We start from the raw sequence: 22,490 nt of genomic DNA, 5'->3' as shown, positions 1-22,490 counted from the left end.
TGGGAGTTGTTGGTACCTGCCTGTCTCAGGAGACAATAGAGTGCGCCTCCGGGGGTGATGTCATTAGCAGCACCGGGGTGCAAGCCTGGGAAATGTGCATGGAGGTCCTGGGCTGTCCAGATGACAAGACCCCCCTCTCAGCCTCGCTGATGTGGTCCAAAGGAAAGGAAAGCAGAGTACCGTATGTTCTGGTGTATTAGGCGACTGGGCGTATAAGACGACCCCCCAACTTTTGATGTTAAATTATAGAGTTTGGCCGACCGCCAAGCACCGCCAGGGGCAGAGCGTGCACCCCTCCACTGCCTCTGCCATCGCAGCAGCAGCAGCAGCAGCAGCAGCCCGAGGTGAGGCGTTTGGTGGGTGGAACAAAACCGAAACCCGCCACCAGGAGGGAGGGAGGGAGGCCCGGCCTGGCTCCCTCCCTCCCTCCGGGAAAAGGCTGCGAGCGGCCGCCTCGGCCTCTGCTGCCCTCACCTGTGGGGATGCCCAGCTCCTTGGAGCCCCGGCCAAAGCCGTGCACCACCTCGCCACTGCAGGCTCTTCATGGCGCCCGCGAGCCGAGCGAAGCCTGCGCGGCCATGGCAGAGGCCGGATCCGGCTTCCACAATGACGGCAGCAGTAGGCGGGCGGGCGGGCGGGGGGAGCACCGCGCTCGGAAGGACTTTCTGCAGTGAGGAGAGAGCGGCGGCCAACGAACACGCACTGTGCCGGTACGGAAGAGGAGGGGCCACGCCCTGCTTCACAGGAGGCTGTGCCCCCTTCCGTGGGGAGGGAGGAGGAGCAATGGCAGAAGGGGCACCTCTGCTCACCACAGGTGGCTCCACGTATACCCAGCATATAAGACGACCCCGGACCTTTGGGGTGATTTTCCTGGGTTAAAAAGTCGTCTTATATGCCGGAACATACGGTAATAAATTTGGCACCAGTTTGCCTGCAGGAGTTGCCAGAAGGAGGCGTACAAGGCGACACCCAACCGTCTCAGGGACTTCACTCCGGTTTTGTGTAGGGTTTGTTGCTTAGCTTTTTCTTCTGAAGATAAACCACAAGGCAGCGGAAGTTTAGGATCAGAGGTTTTTTTTCTACTTTTCCAGGTTGACGAGCCCCATCTGCCCCTTACTTCCCTCTACAGACAGCACATGCAGAAAGTGCCTTCTTCACCATTAGACCCATAACTGGTCTCATCTGCTCAATGAGCAGTGCTATCTTATATTTTGGGCGTACCTGTTGGGTTGCTTTTCCTTGAGCCCTTTCCTGGAATTGCTGCTTTGTTAACTCGCTTTTTTATGGAGAGCCCAGCTGACCTTGCTGTTGGCCTGTTGGAGTCCACTTTTTATTTTGTATTGACCTGTGTTTTCCAGCCCTGATTTGTGGGTTAATTTGTTTTGGTCACAATTGATGTATAACTTATTTCCAGGCCCTGTCAGTTTTATGTGGAGTATTCCTGTGTTCTTATAAATAAATCTGCTCTGTCCTATTTCCACATCAACCTGTAAATTAAAAACCAAACATTTGCATTATTCTTGAACATATTTTTTTCATTTGAGATGCATTTTTGTGCACATTGTCTCCCAAAGCATGCATTTAAACCCAAATACAGATTGTTGGTACTTTTCTGAGCCAAGAACCTCAAAATTGGGAAAAGTAGGAAGATAAAGGGCTAACTGCATTCCAAATTGTGTATTTGTCCAGAATGTGTGAATCTGTTTGGTTTGCTTAAAGATGTGGAATGAACAAAATTCTCCTCATCCCTAATATAATATAATTACAAGACTGGCCTTCCTAATATAAACAGACAAAGAGTTGTTGAGGCTTTTAGGAGCCCATTCACCTGTATTTAAACCTTTCCTGTTTGCAGCCCATTTTATTGAGTGGGTGGTGGTGATTATTGTGCAGAGAGGGCACAAAACCAAGAGTGTTGTTAGAGAGTGACCTAGAGGTCCTAAGCCATGAATTTTGTGCACTAGGTTTGTGCCTACAAATGGTTCTCCGTTCACGTCAAAGGAAGAGGAGCTCCATGTGTGCTTAGAGCTGTCCCATCCATTGAAGTGAATGGAGAAGTCATCTTGGGACACATATATGTGCTCTTGTGTGTCTTGATTCAGAGGTCTTGATTGGATGCTATGGCTTCTATCAATCATGGAAGAAAAATATCTGTAGCATTTGTGACTGTTCTTTAGGATTGCTTTTAATGGATGGTGTTGTCAAAGTTTATCTTCAGAGAAAAATGGGATTAAGCATCAGAGGCAATGTATATCTGACTTATAAACATGCCCAAAGCTTTTCTAAAATTAAAGTAGAATTATACAATTATTCACAAAATGACTGGCTCAATATGTATCATTTTTGAAAAATGTGCAGTTGTGCAGTCTAAAAACACCCTAGATTGAATTTCTGCCTCAAATTGCCATTGACGTATTTTTATGGGGTAGAATTGTAATAGGAAATATATTGATCTGCCTGCTGGTAATTTATAAAATTATCTGCATCTGCTTCTGAAAAACACCATCGCAAGGTGGTGGTGTACAGTACAAGGTGATCTTGCAGCCTAAGAAGTTGTTGAGACATAAATGAGAGGAATCTTTGCATCACTAAATTGGGTGACAAAGCTTCCGTTCACAGGTAGGGTCAGTCATGGTGCTGATCAGCTATTTGTGAAGAGAGCTGGATCCAGTCCACGCCTGCTCCCCATTTCTTAGCTTATATTTGTTTGGGACCATCAAAGTACTTCCCTAGTGGCTGTGCATGTTTCAACCGCATGTAGGAATTATGTGTTTTGTATTTGAAGAACATCTGGAAAGCAACAACGCATGGATTTTTGTGATTTCAGCCTGTGACCCCCAGGTTTGCTCACCTATTTGCTAAATCGTGCATGGCTGAACTCTATAGGAGAGCAATTACTCATGTGTATGTAACAGGTATGGGGAACCTGCTATCTTCCCAGATATTGTTTGACCCCAGCTCCTGCCATCCCCAATCCACCTGGCCCAGTAATCAGGGATGGAAGGAGCTGAAGTCCAACAATTTACAGGCTTCAACTTAGGTTTGTCATCCAAGTACAATGGTACCTATGTTCTCAAACTTAACCCGTTCCGGGAGTCCGTTCAACTCCCAAAACTGTTTGAAAACCAAGGTGTGGCTTCTAATTGGCTGCAGGAGCTTCCTGCACTCCAGCAGAAGCTGCGTCGGATGTTTGGCTTCCAAAAAACGTTCGCAAACCAGAACACTTACTTCCGGGTTTGTGGCGTTTGGGAGCCGATTTGTTCAACAGCTAAGCCGTTTGAGAACCAAGGTACCACTATAATACCACTATAATATAAAAAATAAAAACAGAGAAGCTTTCTTCTGCAGTTACCTCTGTGCAGATGTTCACAGCACCTCAAGCTCAGGGGCTGGAGCCACAGACGCAAGTCTCAAGTGGCCTCAGGTGATCTTGCCTTACAAACCCAAGTGGAGCTGATGAGCGCTTCCTGGCAGTGATCTCCATTAATGCCACAGGGCTCTTGCCCATGCTTGACAGAAATGAATGGAGGTTGGGTAGGCGCATGCTTGGCAAACTGCACTGCGTTAGAGGTCAGGAACAGGAGACACTGGGGATGAGTCTGGTCCCTTGAGTATTGCCCACTGGCCCCTGACATGCCAATTTGCAGACAAGAGAGGAGTATAGGAAGGAGTTTTGCTGGTAATCCGGCGTGACAGATGAGTGGGACCCAAACCCCACCTTCTACCCCCTCCTTAGAGCACCCCCCACCATCAAAACCAGTAGCTGAAAAAGTAACAAAATGTTAACACAATGGAATATTTACTTCAAGGGAGTGTATTGAACCAAAGCCTGGAGAGCCTTGCTCATCGACTCCATGGCCTTTGTAATAACATGAAATGGGTTTTTTTGCATTTCTCCTTTTGCTAGAATCAGGGGGAAAGGGGGCATTCAGATCCATAATGTAACCAATGTAGCCTCTTTCTCTCCCCCCCCCCTTTCCCTTGTAAGATCTTCTGGGAGATAATGCTGGATGGCCACTGTCTTCAATCACTTAAAAGGCAATAATTCAATTATACCCTCCTCTCAGTAGCAACTGCCATTGCTTTCTGTCCACTTCCAGTCCCCGCAAGTAAATTGCTTCAATAAGCTTCTCCTCCCTCTCCCCCTTTCACTCTTTACTCTCATTTCCCTCTCCTGCAAGAGGCTTGTATATGTAATGATACCAGTGATATTCCAAGGACAAAATATTCTCGGTTCTTTTGTAAGGAGGTGGGATCACTGTGATGGATTTATTGCACTGTTTGGTAAACTGTCCTCCCCATTTTATTTTATTTTTAAATGTAGTAGGCTTTGCTGAAAGGCAATGCATTTTTAGTTAGCCTGCGTTACCAAACGCGGGTTCAGCAGGGATCTCTGCCAAAGGCTAGGTTTAAATGGCTTCAGTTAACTGGATTGTCTATAGGAGCAGGGATAGACAGCTGATTTGAAGTGCATCAGGTCAGATTGGCCTTTGGGGAATCCTGATAGATAAAATGGCTTTGTTCATTAAATCGGTTCTTCTTCTTACTACTACTACTACTAAGCTTTCTAGCAGTGCAGCTGAAATCTATGTGATGTTTCTTGTTAAGTATTTGAAAGAATGAAATGAAACTTCGGGTGAATTCTGTACTCATAGTGAACACACAGAAAAAGAAGCAAATTGCTTCTCTGCCCTACTGCATGAGTTTAATCAGAATCATTACAAAAACCTGTCCCATGAGAATCTGAGGCAGACTGGCTCAAAGCGACCCAAACTGCAGCGACCCCAGCACAGTGGGGTCAAAAATAAATACCATCCTCTATCATAATCTCCTGACTGTAAAATCTACAGTGAGTGGTAGTCACTGCTGAGTTGGCTTGAATTCTGTGCCCTCTGGCTTGTGATGCTTCGGCAGCTCTGGAAATAATCTGGCTCACGGCCAGGGAGAATTTACACAATTATGTGCTAGTGCAAGGGTAGGGAACCTCAGGTCTGGCGGTGGCACTGAATGTGGCCCTTCAGACTTCTTTATGTGGCCCCTGGGACTCTGCCCTGGTTATGCTTTTTGCATATCTCTTCCTGGCCATACTCCACAAATGCTTTTGCTTGGCTGTAATGTGTCTTTGAACAGTGACAAATGCCTTTTGCTTGCCTGGATGGAAGACGGAGAGTAATAGTATTAGTAATAATAATAATAAATAATAATAATTTGTTATTTATACCCCACCCATCTGGCTGGGTTTCCCCAGCCACTCTGGGCAGCTTCCAACAAAACACTAGAATACAATAACCTATTAAACATTAAAAGCTTCCCTAAACAGGGCTGCCTTCAGATGTCTTCTAAAAGTTTGGTAGTTATTTTTCACTTTGACATGTGGTAGGAGGGCGTTCCACAGGGTGGGTGTTGTGTGTTGAAAGCTCTGACTTTTGCATTGCCTACTATACAAAGCTTCTGGCCATGCTCCCCACTGAGACGCAGTCCCACAGAAGATTATAGGGAGCTAACTTTTCCAGCCCTAGTGGTGTAAGTATTTAGCTATGTTTGTGTTCTGGCCGATTCCCATCCCCTGGTGTCCTGGCATTATTCTATTGTCCAATCTATAATAACCAGGTAGAGTTACGATTTTTCCTTCTCCACCACCAACAATATCAACCAGTGGGTGAAAATAATCTACTGTGTTAGGTTGTGGGTACAAATACAAACTAGTTAGGAAGTAACTGCATGATCTTCTGCCCTTACTAAGCCTCCCAGGAAGCCAGTAACAGGTTTATCATCTGCTACTTTGAAAGCTTCTCTCAATGTTCCAAACTGAAAAGAAAGTATGTGTGGTTTTGATGTTATCTTAATCATTGTCAGCATATAACATGCCCTTTAAGATCCTTTCTATGCCCCCGTCATAACTGGGGCTCTTGCAACTCTGTTCTAGTCTATGGGGTACTCTATTTTACTGGGTACCCCATAAAGTCAGTTTTAAGCCTGACTTACCTCAGTCAAGGCTCCTGATGTTTTTTTTACGGGGATATCTGAAAGGGCCTTCAGTTCAAAAGAATCCAAGCACATGCTTCCATTGTATGTCTTTCAAACGGCCTGCCCAAGACATTTTGACACCTGAGGTAAACCACAAAATGTCCCGCTTCCCCAACAGGGGAACGTGAAGTGAAAATTTACATCATGAACAAGATGAGGGGATAAAGATCTAAGTCTGAATTTGCTGTCTTTGTGCATGCTGCCACCTGAGGCAGTGGCCTCACCTTGCCTCTTGACTGGGCTGGCCCATATTAGGAGTAGAGGGAGCTATTAAAGAAGTGCATAGATGGCTTTCAGTCTGTTGCTAACGTGGAATGTTGTCTTTCACAGAGAAAGCGTGGAGAGCCTTATTCAAAAGCATTCCTATGCACGATCCCCCATCAGAACCTATGGCGCAGAGGATGAAGTTCTGGGAGACGAGAACCAAGCAGCCCAAAGCAGAGGTAGGAGAACATCTGATCTTGAAGAGCAGAGGTTCAAGATCAGAACCTTTGGTACTTTCAAACGAGCCCACAATTTGGAAAGAGGAGGTACCCCTTCTTCCATGAGATTCCTGTATCATTGTGAATCTGATTATGCACAATGCTTGGAATCTGCGTGCCCTCTCCTTTTATTTATCGATTACAGTGGTGCCCCGCAAGACGAATGCCTCGCAAGACGGAAAACCCGCTAGACGAAAGGGTTTTCCGTTTTGGAGGCGCTTCGCAAAACGAATTTCCCTATGGGCTTGCTTCACAAGACGACAGCCCATAGGGAAATCTCCGGGACAGTGGGGAAGCGCAGCTCGTCTTCCCCGCTGTCCTCGGATTTGCGAGGTTCCTGCGGGTTTCCTGTCTTGCGAGTTCCTGCGGGTTTCCCCCCTTCCCCCCCCTTTTCTAAGCAGCTAAGCCACTTATCAGCTGATCCGCTAAGCTGATAAGCCGCTAAAAGCCGCTAAACCGCTAATAACGCTAATCCGCTAAGCTGTCAATTGGCTTGCTTCGCAAGACGAAAAAACCGCTATACGAAGAGACTCACGGAACGGATTAATTTCGTCTTGCGAGGCACCACTGTATTTTTAAATGATCCAAGATAAATAAATAAAATGATAAATAACCGGCCCCTTGAAGAAAATCAGCTGTGCCTGCTGTGCATGTGGCAGTGACCCCTTTTTATAATAATAATAATAATAATAATAATAATAATAATAATAATAATAATAAATTTTATTTATACCCCACCCTCCCAGCCAAGACCGGGCTCAGGGTGGCTAACACCCAATATAAAAACAAACTGATTGAAATACAACTTAAAAACAAGATTAAAATACAACATTAAAACATTAAAATACGGCCTCATTTCAATGGAAACTCAAATCAAAAACTTTTTGGGGGATGATAACATCAAGTCTTCACCGAGGCTAACTTTCCAGACTGGTCCTACATGGGCCAGAAAAAAAGCCAGGGAAGTCCCCAGATAGGAGTTCCATCACAGAAGGTAAATGAAAGAGGGGCAGTGGCGTAGCGTGGGTTGTCAGCACCCGGGGCAAGGCAAGTAATTTGCGCCCCCTAACCCATGGATTTGTGCCCCCTAACCCTAACCCCCAGATGTTGCACATGGTGCGGCCGGCCCCCCCTGCACCCCCCACGCTACGCCACTGAAGAGGAGGAAGGGATCAGGCTGATTCCAAGCCAAAGGCCAGGCGGAACAACTCTGTCTTACAGGCCCTGTGGAGAGAAATCAGATCCTGCGGGGCCCTGGTCTCATGAGACAGAGTGCTCCACCAGGCTGGAGCCTGTGTTGAAAAGGCCCTGGCTCTGGTTGAGTATGCTTCTCATGTGGTCTTGCTATGGCAGCCCCATTACTTACATCAGTTGGTACATTGGATTTAGTTGCCCTTATGCAAACCTCCACTCTTTTCCTTTGTTTGCAGGATCAGCTTTTACCACTTCTGACAACCTGCCCCTCAGTTCCTGGGTCTCGTCGACATCAAGTTTCCCGGGATTCCAACACCCGCAGTCCTTGACCGCTCTTGGTTCCGGTGCTGCGTCCATAGCCACGCCGATTCCTCACCCGATCCAAGGCTCCCTGCCCCCATACAGCCGCCTGGGAATGCCTCTAACCCCTTCTGCCATTGCCAGCTCCATGCAGGGCAGTGGCCCGACGTTCCCTTCTTTCCACATGCCCAGGTACCACCACTACTTTCAGCAAGGTCCTTATGCAGCGATCCAGGGACTGCGCCACTCCTCTGCGGTGATGACCCCTTTCGTATGACTGACCTAAGGCAAGAGAAGCCAAGACTTGGCAGGCAAACCTGCCTGGGCCTGTTGGAAAGGCCCAGGGCAAAACGACTAAGAAAACCAGCTTGCATAAAGGCATTGTGGAGTTAGAAGGATCCATGTTAAGGGATGGTTAAGGGAGCTCAAGTGGCTCTGAAAATGGGCTTGGCCCAAGGGACTCCAAATGTTGCAAGGTCTCTAATTAAGCATTGAACGATCTGAAGGCGAATCATAACCACTAGATGTGAGGCTGCCATCATGTAGCAGTGTATAGTTTGAATTGTGTATAGACTTCCCCTCCTGACAGAGGCCAAAGAGGCAATACTGTGCTGATAACTTCATTGCTTTTTATGAATGGGGGGGGAGGTATTTGTTGCTTTGAGCATGTTTAGGCTACTTCAGCATTAAGCTCGCTGTGAAAGAAACAGAAGGAAAAGACTGCACCATTTTCTTCCCCGTACCATCCTTTAAACTCCTTTATTTTAAATATGGAATTCAGTTAGTTAAGAACACTGGGCATAATCCGCTGGAATTCCTCCTGCATGAGCCTTGTTTGAAATGAATGGAAGCTGTTTCACCAAACCATAGATAGGGTTAACCACAGTTTGCGGAGTTCAGATGACAGAACATGCCAACGGTTCATATAGCTCAGGTGTTTTTTTCTTGGATACTGACAGCAGCAGGGAGGACTGATGGTAAAACAGGGTGACTGAAGATTGCTCTGCATTCTGTTATTTTATTCACAGCTCAATGCAAATGTTGGGACAATTTGTGGGGTACTAATCTATGGCTCCTGTCACATGCACCTCACTCTTACCATCTGCAATGGCGATATATCTGGAATTGGTGAGGTTTAGCACCGTGTTACTTTGAAGAACATTGTACAAGGCTGAAGAGCAGCAGCTTCAGGCTTCACCTGTCTGTTACTCAGCCCTGATCCATACATGTTGCTCTGGGCCTGATCTTATGACTAGATCCCATGCCTGCCCAGTAATTTGGTAGGATCGTATAAGCAGTATTGATACCAGTGACTGTGGGCCATATTGGGTGTGTTCATGTGGTCCCTGGGGGCCTAGTTATTTATTTTTGTACTTTTCCATCCTGCCTTTCTTCTAGCATGGAACTCAAGGTAGGCTACATGGGATTTCCAGGCGATCTCCCATCTGGGTATATGCCAAAACTGCTTAACTTCAACAAGATAGCTGCATCATGCGGACCCAGAGCACACCCTTAATTGATCACCAGATATTATTGGAGCATTGTGGGAGGCCACAACAGATAACTGACAACTCTGTTGATCTGACATTGTATCTACAAGGCTTACCTGTGCTAGAAAAACATGTGGCAGAGGGACATTTAGAAGTGGGAGGTTGTTGGCACCTGCCGTTGTTCACCTTCAAGGCCTTCTTCCTTGCATAATTGTATTTTGGAACAAGAGGTGAGACGTGAAGTATTTCCTTTCCCTGATTATTTTGTAACGCAGAACACTACAAATTCAGTAGATAGGCATCAAGAGTTTCTGTAATGAGAACGAGCATGGAAAAAATCAAAGAGGTGCATCAATGTGTGGTCCTTGCTGAAAATTAAAAAAAACGCAATAGGGAAAACCTCAATCCTGGAAGGATGGTAAAATCCAACCCACTCCCAGTCAGACGCTCTGAATGGGAACACGTATTTGTAATATGGAAAGACCGAGAGGAGCAGAAAGCCACATCTCAAGATGAGTCAACAATGCCCCAACCAGCATTTTTTCAATTCATTGTTTAAGCAAGTTCCTAGCTAAAGAACTGAAAGCATTGAAACTACATTCTAAAAGGCCCAATAAATTTTCAGCTCTCTTGATTTCTAATTCCACAGTATGAAGATTTATTCAATGGATAAACTGGGGACTGCAAAGGATTGCAACCTTGGTGCTGCCCAATCCTGTTGAGAAAGATCTAGAGAACCATTAGCTGTATGGGGCTGCTTAAAACTGACTCTCTGGCTGCTTTAGCAATGTGGAGAGTCTGTAGTGTTTAGGATCTAGCTCTGCAATGAGACAAGCATTACATTACCATGTTCACAGAACCCAGTGGTTGTTGGCACCCAACAATAGGTGGTGTTAGAGCCAAGGACAGGCTGAGACAGCTAATTATCATTTTGCCCTCTCCCTTCTTGCTGCCGAGTTCTATAAGACCAACAGTGACTCATGGTGTAGTGGGGGGCAGTTGCCCCGGACACAAAATTGTTAGGGGCGCAAAATTTCAACACTAGGCATGTGCATGTGTCCTCCATCCATTTCTCTCCATCCCACCTGCTATTCATGGCCCCGGGCACAGGCAACCCACGCTATGGCACTGACAAGTTGTAAGTAAGAAGGTAGGTAGCAGGAAAGTGAGAGCAGAGTGAAGTTGTGGGGCACTGTCCCGTTTGCCCTAATGGACCTACGGGTTTGCCCTAATGAATCTGCTTGCAAACCCATGGAAGCAGGTTGGAAATGATGGTAGAAACTGCTTACCTGACAGTGATGGGAAAGAAGACCAAACAATCGGTTCCTCCCCACAGGTTCGTAGCTGCTGCAGTTGGTTCATCCTAAGCCTAAGGACTGGTGATTTAAACCAGACTTAGGGGCACATATAGTTTATTTGCCAATTGTGGGCAGATAAACACTGAAACGGCTGCTCAAAATAGTGGGCGCAGTAGAAGACTTCATGGGGTTGTTAGGCACACATCAAATTTCATGATGTAAGTAAGGGTTGCCTCTTCTCATTTCTGCAAAACGTGTCATGTCCCACTTGCATGTGTTGAGCATTTCCCAGTACAGTGGTACCTCGGGATACATACGTTTCAGGTTACATACGCTTCAGGTTACAGACTCCGCTAACCCAGAAATAGTACCTCGGGTTAAGAACTTTGCTTCAGGATGAGAACAGAAATCGTGCTCCGGCGGCGCGGCAGCAGCAGGAGGCCCCATTAGCTAAAGTGGTGCTTCAGGTTAAGAACAGACCTCCGGAATGAATTAAGTACTTAACCCGAGGTACCACTGTACTGCAGAGATTGGGCAGCAGCTGCACCTGAGCACTGAAGCTGTTGGACTACGATTCCTTTAGGGTTGGGGAGTCAGCTAAACCTTTTCCTTTTCACTTTTTCAACTTGCTTTTACCACAAAGTCAGATTCTTTGTTTTTCCTGCTCTTTATTTGCAGTAATATGGTTCTGGTACGTCCTGAATCTTAACGGGATGAAGGGTTTATTTATGACAGTTTCTGGTTTAAAAGATCATGGTTTGATATTGTTTTAAAATACTGAAGAAAGTTATTTCAGTCAATAAATGTGTTACTTTCTAAATAACTTCTTTTTAAAAGGATTTTGGACAAAAAAAATACAGATTGCTGTATTTTAGCTTTGGCACATTTTAAACGAGCATTTAGTTTCTTACTGTAATGCCAGAAATAGGAGGAAAGTGTTTCTGTAAACATAGGGAAAGTAAAAACTGGAGGTAGTCTCTCTTAACAGAATGTATTGCTGGTCTGTTTGCTGTGTTAAATGGTTTAAATTAATTGTGTGAACACATTCACCATGTAACAATGTGTGTGCGTGCGTAATTTGGGAGGTGAGGGCAAAATGTTTTACGAAAAAGAAGTTGAGTATGTAAGACTGCAATCCGAAATCCACTTATCTGGGAGAAAATCCCATTGAGCACAATGGGACTAATATCTGTGTCGAAGTGTATAGGCTTGCACTGCAAATTAGAAAACAATATCAAGCATCAACAACCAAAAGATTCTTTTTAAGTGCAATATATTTATTTCTGCCAGAAATATAATATCAACCTGATGTGATATTTCAAGCACTAAATGTGATTTGTAAACAGCTTAAAATGATTATATATAAATATATATATATATCACAAAGTTGTACATAAGTGCAAATGTGTGGATATTCATTTTTTCCTTTCATTAAAATACTGGGATTTTTAAATATGGTATGTGCTCATTTGTTCAAGCTTGTTTCGATTTTAAACCAATTGGCATACAGTACTTTTTAAACGCCATGCGGAAAACCTGCTGGCTACCAGCACCCCAAAGTCAAGACCCAAAGCAGGACTTGAGGGCAAATAGGTCTCTCTCACGTTTATATTCCCCAGCTGGTATTGAGAGCCAAACTGCCTCTGTTCGTGGAAGCAGCAAGTATCCATCTTGATTAGTAAAGGTAAAGGGACCCCTGACCATTAGGTCCAGTCGTGGCCGACTCTGGGGTTGTGGCACTCATCTCGCTTTACAGGCCAAGGGAGCCAGTGTACAGCTTCCGGGTCATGTGGCCAGCATGACTAAGCCGCTTCTGGCGAACCAGAGAAGCGCACGAAAACGCCGTTTACCTTCCCACCAGAGCGGTACCTATTTATCTACTTGCACTTTGATGTGCTTTCGAACTGCTAGGTTGGCAAGAGCAGGGCCCTAGGCTATGTGGTTTAACCGACAGCACCACCTGTGTCTTGATTAGTAGCCACTGATTATTCTCTCTTCCTTGGATTTGTCTAATGCCCAGTGCCAGATTTACATATAAGCTAAACAAGCTATAGCTTAGGGCCTCACTCTCTTGGCCCCCCCCCCAAAAAAAAATTTACAGAAAACAACAACTGGATGTACATTTCCAAAATATAAGATAAAAAAACCAAAATAAAATAAAACCTACATACAGCTTAATAATTATTTCACTATTAATATACTTCTTCTTAATTGTATTTCAGTTCAACAATTACTTTGATAAAATGCATATTTTGTTATGTGCAAATGGCTTTAGATACCTATTAGGTCCATAAATTACCATATATCATATATTCAACACAAAAAACAGCGGCAATTTGTTGTTGTCAAAGGACAGCCCCATTGCCTTCAGTAGCTTAGGGCCTCATCAAACCTAAATCCGGCCGTGCTAATGCCCATTTAAAGCCATCTAAGTCAGCAGTCGTCGCCATGCTCTGTGGTATTGAATGCCAGATAGTGCAGGCCTGATTCTGCGGTATCTCCATTGGGGAGGAGGAGGAACAAGCTTGGTGGCCAACCAGTGGCACATGCCATTTTTTGAGAGACCTTCTCCTTTGCCCTTTTAATCACATGACTCCCTTTGTATTTGTGTTTTAGCTCAACAGAACTAATTTGGCACTTGAATCTAGATAGATTTCAGTCTGGGTTTGGTAAGAAACAGCATCTGTACAAATCCAGTTGCACAGTACCAAGGGGCACTGTGGCGTTTGCCCTCCTAGGTGGGTCATAAGGAAAGGGTTAAATGAGTGTGAAGTGATTGGCCAGCGGGAACCCAAGGGGAGGAGTTAGAGTTACAGTTGGAGTTGTTGGGAAGTCAGTTGGGATTTGGAGAAGGAAGCGGGAGGATAAGTCTGTGGGTTGGTCTAGTTTTGATGTGTGAGAGTGAGAGAAACTGTTAGGAGAATCAGATAGACAGTTGGGATAATCAGTTAGAAGTTATTAGGAAGGTATAGGCCGGTATAGAAACTAAGGATAAGAAACTGACAAGAAAAATTATCTGAAACCATAAACTTGTTCATGCTTATAAGATAAACTTGATTATTTGTTAACAACTGTCTGGATGCAAGAGAAACGGGCTGGTGGCAGCAGAGAAGTGATCATAGTGCTGGCACAGGGATCAATAGACCGTCAAACGTCCGGGGACCCTGTGTGATCGCCACCGGCACCTATAAACTGGTGACTGGCTCTTCATTAACACAGAAGGCAGGAAGCAGATTTTTGTGTGTGTGCTGCTTTCCCTTAGTCTACATTTCTGTTCTCCTCCGACTTGGTTCTCCCAGTGGGACATAGAGCCATGGTAGGGACATAGGAAACTGCCATATAATGAATTAGACCATCCATCAGGGTCTTAGCCAGACTCCATTGTGCCTGTCCTGTACTTTCAGGCACAGCCTATAATGAAGGTGTGGAAGGGTGTGTGTGTCATGGAGAGGTTATTTCCCCTTGTCTGACTTCTAGGATATCTTACGGAGTCCTGTTTTTCCTGAGTCGAGCATTGTAATGGGCAGAGGTTTCCTCCCTGCACCCATGCTTTCCCTTGGGACTCCTCCATACAACTTGTTTACAGTATTGAGTATTCATCCTGATTTGCTTGCACGATGTTTACACAGAGGTTGGACCGTGTCCTTTCTTCATCAAGCATTTGTTCTGCTTAGCGGGAGGCTATACAACAGGAAGCATCCATCCAGATTTGTTTGTGCAGTGGTTATTTTAAAGTTTTTTAGGGACTTAATTACCCTTTCTATAGCACTTATCACAAAGTGGAATACAGAAAACTAAAGCAACAACAGACAACTTAAGCAGCAGCCATTTTTGAAAAAAAAAAAGTCTTAACAGTTAAATACAGAAATGCCAAATGTTAAATACAAAAAAGATAGATGTCATCTGTCTTCCCATTAATTAGTTGTTTATCCCATATCTGTCCCTCTTCTACCTGCAAAAGGTCTGGCTTTTAAAAAAATAAGAATGAATTGATTGCATCAGAGGACCAGAGTGCTTTAAATCCACTTTAACTGTGCACACCTACATTCCTGGTACATGACTGAATCTCTCCTGCAAGATACTGATGGTCTGGAGGTGACCCTAGGCGAAGAAACAGATGACCTTTCAGCATCTTCACACCAGCAGCTTTTATTAAAATTGGCCACACGATGGCATTGTTGCACCACTGGGGTTGTGAGCTGGAGGGAACAGTCTTCCACTAAGAAGCTCTCATTTTAAAGGAATGAACGCTAAGCAGAAGAATAGCATAACCTAACAAGAATTGCCTTTGGATTCAACCAACCAGCCATGAAATCTAGCCTTCTGCCTCCATCAGTGCTAAACAAGGAAGCTCATGAGAGATCTAAAGCTCCCAGATGGATCACTTAGTTCCAATATTTGCTAATCAGAGACGCATTGCCACTGAACATGATGGCAGGAACACAAGGGCAGACAAAGACCTATTGAAACCTTTTGATTCAAAGGAGCTGTCAGAATATGTACAGATGAGAAAGGTACGGGTATATATTCTACTGATAGATATAATTTTCCATGAATTTGTCTACTTTAGAAGATGGCTCTTTTAAGGACATTTAAGCTTGTGGCCATTGCTACCTTGAAGCAGCAATTAACTCTGCAAATCAGATTTACTGCATGTATGGTATCTGTCATGCATCTACTGCATTCACAATTTTACAAGTCAGACCTTCAACAGAGTGTCGCATTGTATCCCCAGCCTTTTGAAGGAAGAAAAACTTTTGTTCAGGGCTCCAAAGAGGAATTTTGCCCTCCCTTTGATTAGGCCACTTTTACCAGGGTCATTGTCATGCACTCAAATTCCTTCCCCATCCTTGCTCTCTAACAGTCGCCTGAAAGAGAGCCTCCCTTGGAAAATCAAGCTGGACTGGAAACGCCCAGAGCTTGAAGGGAAAATGACTCCATTGGCACCTTTGCAGCACACTACTCACCCGAGGAATTCCTGGTCGTAGTGGAACTTCACAACCATCCCCAGGAGAGCAATCAGCAGCTGTGGGAAGTTCCAGCGCACAGCTGTCTTGTATTTCTTTATCCTGAAGGTGGTGTGCGACAGGCTGGTGAGATGTTCCTGGAAGACAGAGAGGTGCAAGTCACTTTCCCTGCTTTTGTGCAGAATACAGAAACCCCTCGATATCACCCTGGGAAGAAGGAAGCCAGAAAGCAGGTGGTTGGTCCTTACCACTTAGGTGGCAGATTCCGCCAAGGGGCTTTGGTAAAGCTGCTCGGCCGTAAGATGGATCAGTTGTTCTTGGTCAGCCAATGCTAAAACCTCCTTCCATATTCTCTGGCAGCCTCTGTGAATGCAAAAACAAGAGCAACGCTCAAATTCAAGTCTTCTGCTTGCTGCTGTGCCCCAGAGAGAGGAAATGGCAGCAAGGGCTTTCTGAGCAAGCTCTGCAGCTTGCCAACCTTTCCCTTAGCCCGGTAGAACTTGGAGGGCTCCATACCCGAAGGGAAACTGGAGGAGGTATTCAACCACTTTCTCCAGACTGTGGTGTGACAAGATGGAGAAAGCGAAGACGGCCATGTTTCTGCCCTCCACTGTAGGCCCCTGGGTGATTTTGTAGAAGGCCTCCAGCAGCACTTCCACCTGTCAGAGAAAAGGAGAGGATTGCTTGGAGAGTACAAGGAAGCGGGGCTGTCTGCAGGTGGATCTCTCCATCCCTCATAGAAAGAGGGACCCTTGACCTGTGCCACCACAGCCATCTTCCTTCAAAGGTACCACTCAGGGTCCTTGGGAGTATTGTACCCAGGCAGCTCCAGGGAACCAGTTTCCCTCTCCATTGTAGGCCAAGAGAAGAAGCTTGCCCGTCTGCTCCCAGAAGGAAGACTCCCCATTCCAGAACCCATGTTTCTCAGGACCCTTGGCTGTGCTTCTTGTCCTGACATTGCCAGGCCCCTCTCAACAAACATGTGTCCCTGGCCACTCAATGGCATTAGGTTGCCTCCCCTACACCAAAGCGGAGATTCTTCTCCTCTCCTACCTTTGCAGACATCTTACCTTTACTGCTTTGCCGCTAAACTGCTTGATGAACTCTTGCAACAGGTGGGAGATATCCAAGGGGTTGAAGCTGCTCTCAAGAACCAGGTTGCTGGCCAGGAAGCACATGGCCTCCAAGAGCTGCTCAGCAGGGAGAAAGGCGCCAAAGACCTGAAGCAAGCGAGGAAGGTCAGAGATGCCCACAGGGCAGGGCTGGGGAGCAGAAAGCCCAGGTGCTGCCTCTGCGGAACCTAGAACACGTGGCTTGAGAGACTGCTATGCCGTGTGTGACAGCGACTTACCCTGGCAAGAGAGTAGCAGTCATTGATGAACAATGCAGGAACCGGACTTCTGGTGGAATTGAGGACCTTCTGAGCTCTGATGATGAGTGTTTGGTTCCTGGACGTTCGTGCCAGCGTCTCTGCAAAGGAAAGCCAAAGGGTTAGTTCAGGTCTTGCTCACCCCATCCCATGCTGGGATGCATTCTTCCAGTCTTACCTTCTTTGCGCCGCAGGATGGGCAGAAGATGGCAGAGGGCCTCTGCTGCCTGCTGCCTGCACTCCGGGTCTGGTTCCAACGCGCACAGACAGGAAATAGCCACCAGTTGGCCAAGGGAGGATGCAGGAAGCGCTACCGATGGCTGAGAAGAAACCCAGAGAAGGGACTGATAAGAGAAGCAACCCATCACCATTTTTCCTACAACATTTTAAATTTAATTTTTTAAACTTTATTACGGTCACAGACCAGGATAAAAAACAAACAAACAAACATATAAATAAAATAGCAGTTAGGATTTTTTTTAACTGATAAATGTTGGAGCAAATAAGGACAAAGAAACAAGCATAGGATAAAACATCTGAATAAAATACAAGATTAAACACGGATAATGGATGGATAAAAACTGATAATTAAAACATTTTTATTAAATCTTCAAAACATTCCAAAACATTTAGCATCCTATACAGAAAAAAAATCAATATCTTTTTTTACTTCCCACCCCTCTTTTCCTGATGTTTGCTTTTTACATCTTTTCTCAGCTGTTTTACTCACTAGGATTCATTCTGCTATGGCCCAGCTCTGTTCTCAAAACTGGGTATGTACTGGGATGCCTGATTGTCCCTTGGGCACGTTGCAGGGTGGGCCTAGAAGCGGCAGCCTGAAAGCCTTGACAGCCCTGCATGGTTGCAATGCTTTGCTTCAGTAACTCACATATTCCTGGATCTTCTACAGGAGGTCAGAAAGATCTCGGGATCGCCTTCCTTCGGACTATCTTCTTTCCACTCTTCATCGTGGTGATGACATCCGTAAGTCTGGCCTTCAGCTGGTCCTTGCTGAAGCCTTCGGGAGGAACATCAGCTGCATCTGGAGAACCTGTGCTTGGGATGCTGAGGGGAGAGAGAAGTAGCACTTGTGTCAAAAGATTTTATTGCCTCCCATCCTTCAAAGACCCCTAGTACCACCACCATAGAAATGGACGGGGGTGGTGTCTTTTGAAAGCAATTTGTTATGTACTGAGTTCAATAGGATTCAGAATGCAGCAGTCTGATTGGTCCACAGGAGCCACCCAATCCAGCTCCAGATGGAAGTGAATCCGCAACCTGATTGGCCTACAGGAGAATCCCAGAATTAGCCAATCACGTGGGGCCCATTTTGTAAATAATGTCTATAAAGCAGACATTCTGGGGGAACTTCCATTCCTCCTCACCACTATGAGCTGAATAAAGAGCATGAAATCCACTCTCGACTCCAAGTATATTTCACAATTGATAATTGGGGGCAGGGGATTAGCACAGCATTACCTTAGAGGAAGATCCTCTCCTTCTTCCAGACTGATTTCCAAGATTTGATCCTCATCGAAATCAATTCCCTGGCCATGAGAAAGAGAAACATGAACGTCGGAATGTGAAGAATGGATCAGACCCATTCATGTTTTTGTGTTGATCAGGAAAGCACAGGCAAGGTTGGTTGGGAAACAAACTGGAAATCTCTGTCCTCCATTTCCTTAGAGACCTTATTCATCCATTCATTCCTTTAGAGCATTTGTACCCCTCTCCTAAGCCCAAAAGGCTCCAAGAGAGCCTTCCATGAAATCAAATGCAAGAAACTCCCTAATTGCAGACTTCTATTGTATTAAACAATCTGACCAACAGAAATACAGCACACAAGGAAAGGGGCAAGGAGGGCAGAGGAAAAGACAACTCACAAGCTCAGGCCCCTGGGTCTAGAATGCTGTTCTCATCTCTCCCACAGAGGCAGCCTGGTGAAATGAAATGGCTGCCACCAGATGCCAGTTGGGGGAGAGGAGGCCTGAGGGAGCTGGCCTGTCTCAGCAGAGCCCATGGTGCAGTTTCTCATCCATCCTTCCTCCAGGAGCAGAGCTCTGCCAGGCCTCCTGTCTCTCCCTCACCTGCATCTGGGAGCAGCCCTCCCCTATGATGGACTCTGTGGACAGTTGAACAGCAGGGCTCCCTTGCATCAGCGCTGCCGAAAAATCAGATCCATCTAGCACCCCCTTCTCCTCCACTGGGCCAGCCGTTCACACTCTTTTCTTCTTCTGTTTTTCCCTTTCCCTCCAAACTATAGTACAAAGATAACATCCAGTGTGTAGAAATGGAAATGAAGCCTCTCCCAGATTCACATGTACGTAAATCAGAAGGAATCCTCTGTTCAAAATAATAGTCAATTGACTGCAATATAGAACACTAAATTTTCCTTTTTGGCATTCCTTCTCCCCTTCCAACAACTTGGGCAAAGCTCAACCCTTTCTTTGACTTTGGATAGCTCTTTGCCAAACTTGGTGATACCATTGATCTAGGTTCTAGAGTTAAGTCCCCTGGCCATGGCAACCTCAACTTACCTCCAGGAGTCTTTGGGCCGCCATCTTCTAATGTAGTGACTGAGCAAAGGTCACTACAGGCCACCTCTACAAACCTCGAGATGCTGAGGATCCAGGAACCTCAATTCAAACGGTCACAAGCTCCATTGCTAGGCAACAGCAGTTGAGAATGTGGAATTCATGGCCTCAATGCCAAGCTTCTAGGACAGTCCATGTGGCCTAGTGGTTAGAACAATATTAATGCCATGCAACTCAAGGGTGGTATTTATTCTTTGAAATGTACAGTTTAATCCTTTTCCTCTTATTTTTATCCTGCTATGCAGACTCTTGTTGTCTCTTAAAGCAGCTGACATTGATTTAAAAGAAGGTGAGACAAGTCCTGTCCTCAGGTTTGGAAAGTCCAAAGACACCGAATGGAAGGGATGTGGAGGAACAAGGCAGAGGAAAAGCCCCTTTCCCAAGGCCCAAGGAGAGGCCTGAAGTGTCCCCCGGCAAGTCCTGTCCTGCTGGGGCCAAGCTGACCTTCCTCACCCACAGCTTTTCCTGGACAGAGATGCAGCAATTGACCCTGTAGGCCTTCATGCCCAACTTCAAGGAGGCTGTGGGGCTCAAGCCCCTCTCAGATTCTCTCGGGAGGCTTATCTGGGCCCCACAGGCAGCAGGCAGTGCCTGGCAAATGCTCCTCACCTGCTGAATTTCTAACTGCCAGAATAATCGTAAATGTAGAAACCAATCCAAAATAGAAGGAAGAAAAGGGGGAAGAGATAACCATCAATTCTGCTTTTCTTCCTCCTGCTTTGCCGCCCGTCGGCATAACCCCTTATCCCCCTGAGAGCTCCAATATAGGAAGGTGATGGTGCAGGCATCTCCAAACTTGGCCCTCCAGATATTTTTGGGACTACAATTCCCATCATCCCTGACCACTGGTCCTGTTAGCTAGGGATGATGGCAGTTGTAGTCCCAAAACATCTGGAGGGCTGAGTTTGGGGGTGCCTGTATATGATGCTTTAATGCCCAGGAAATGGCATGTGGTGGTGATTATTTATTAAATTTGCATGTCACCCTTCATGTGGGCCATTTCAGTGACTGAACCCTCAAGGTAAGAGGGTTCCTTTGCAGCCTCCACACAATCCATTCTAGAGGTGGAAAGGAGCCCAGAGACCCCTTAGACCCCCAGCAAGAGGCTGAGGGAGACAGAGCTTTGCAAGCAGAGGCTGCTGCTCCAGGAAAGGTCTGGTTGCTTCTGTGGGAGCCATTGGCATCAAGCGCCTCCCACCCCAGAAGAGCCTGCTGGCTGATGAGCTCTATTGGCTAGCCTGGAGCGTCAATCAGCCAGCTAGGGAGGGAGGGCGAGGTGCCTAGCCAGGTAGGCTGCGCAAGACAAGCAGGTTAAGGTAGGGGGGGGAAACTTTTACATTTTATTTCTTATGACTTCAAGAACGTGACCAAAGGCATCCCAAAGGGAGCAGGGGACTCTGTGCCGCTGAAACTGAACCAATCCATCTTCGGAAGGCCAGGTGGCCACCCCAGCAGGGGGTTTGCTCCTGGATGAGGCTCTTCTGGCTCCCAGGGACCATCGTGACGGTCAAGGCTGTCTTGAGCATATGTGGCATCGGGGTGCAAAGATCCGCCCGGCACCCCCCCCCCGCCCCCCGGTTTCCCAGTCCCAGAAATGCAGGAGGGTGGAGCTGGCCGGCCACCTCAGTGCCTCGCTGGCTCGCTTGTCCCTGAACTCACGGCACAGACCCACCCACAGCAGAAGAGCCCACTGTGGTGCTCCGAGAGATGGGCGCAATCTTCCCTGGACTCAACTCTCGGGCCCCAGACTCTCAGCCTGTCGCCCCTGAGACCTCAGCGCCCGGGTGTCCCGCACCCCTAGTGCCTATGGGTAAGACGGCCCTGCTGATGGTCAGGGAACCTCTCTCAGCCAGCTCTGTCCAGCCAGGCCACAGCCTTGCTGCATACCTAGGTATTCTCTGAAGTTTATAGCAACAAACCCTTATTTTCTGTGCCCCTACGTTGCTTCCAATCTTATAGGTACTTAATCATCTGAGTTCACTATTACAGGGATTTTATAGTTCCAAGTTCCAGCACTTTGAGAGGCAGAAAATAACTTATCTTATTTTGTTCTCCCCATAATACAAGGAATGATACCCAACTAAATCATACTCAGAGTAGATCCACTGAAATCAATGGGCTTAGGTTAATTAAGTGCATTGATTTCAATGACTCTATGAATAATATTGAATATCAGCCCACATTTTGATGAATCTATATCATGTTCTTCCCTTAGTCAAAAAGTCCCAATTCTTTGAGCCTAGGGGAAAAGAGAGCTGTTTCTTTTCTAACACATTATTTGATTCTTGTTGTTGTTTAATCTTAACCAGAGATCCATTATAAACTGAATTGAAATAACTGGGGCATTCTCATTTAATAAATAAATGCTTTTTGTAATGCCCCTTCCCCGATTTCCAAAATACCATATTTACTCGAATGTAATGTGTCATCGAATATAATGCACGCCCTAATTTTTGCAAAGTAATTTGGCAAAAAAAGGTGTGCATTACATTCGAGTAAATACAGTATATCATTTAAAAATAAAAACTGGCCACACCCATGTTTACACTTTAGCCACACCCACTTCCATATTTCAACCACTCCCACTTTGGCAAGGAGCCCTCAAGGGCTGGGCATCAGTCAATGTAGTTGTTGGCCTGAAAAAAACTGGCCATCCCAGGTACTAGAGTAATACAGTATCGTTTGAAGATAGGAAACATTTATGATATTTCTTAAATGCTACATTAATATAGTTTTGCACACAGTGCCATCTGTTGGTTATACTGTGTA

At 45.9% G+C, this 22,490-nt stretch overlaps 2 protein-coding genes and 1 long non-coding RNA gene across 4 annotated transcripts in view; 1 reads left to right on the top strand and 2 right to left on the bottom strand.

The window, feature by feature from the left end:
* Positions 1-10,231, top strand: part of TBX20 (T-box transcription factor 20) — a 41,920-nt gene extending 31,689 nt beyond the window's left edge. For both annotated transcript variants that reach the window (XM_081834821.1, XM_081834822.1), the window contains exons 7-8: positions 6,358-6,470; positions 7,940-10,231. In XM_081834821.1, the coding sequence (XP_081690947.1) occupies positions 6,358-6,470; positions 7,940-8,280 (454 nt within the window). In that variant the 3' untranslated portion in view covers positions 8,281-10,231. The remainder of the gene's footprint in view (positions 1-6,357; positions 6,471-7,939) is intronic.
* Positions 1-22,490, bottom strand: part of LOC309326292 — a 300,370-nt gene that overhangs the window by 226,245 nt on the left and 51,635 nt on the right. The gene's annotated exons all lie outside the window — the stretch shown is intronic.
* Positions 13,907-18,545, bottom strand: LOC309326207 (uncharacterized protein). The gene is made up of 5 exons (XM_081834705.1): positions 17,306-18,545; positions 17,110-17,228; positions 16,829-16,978; positions 16,275-16,417; positions 13,907-16,121 (listed from the first exon to the last, which is right to left on the bottom strand). The coding sequence occupies exons 1-5, from the start codon at positions 17,496-17,498 to the stop codon at positions 16,010-16,012; spliced, it is 717 nt and encodes a 238-aa protein (XP_081690831.1). The 5' UTR covers positions 17,499-18,545; the 3' UTR covers positions 13,907-16,009.

The sequence above is a fragment of the Podarcis erhardii genome, assembly GCF_964252035.2.
Source record: "Podarcis erhardii genome assembly, chromosome: 12".
NCBI classification, from domain to species: Eukaryota; Metazoa; Chordata; class Lepidosauria; order Squamata; family Lacertidae; genus Podarcis; species Podarcis erhardii.
The sequence above is the reverse complement of the archived record's forward strand: the minus strand, read 5'-3'. Positions and strand labels throughout refer to the sequence as shown.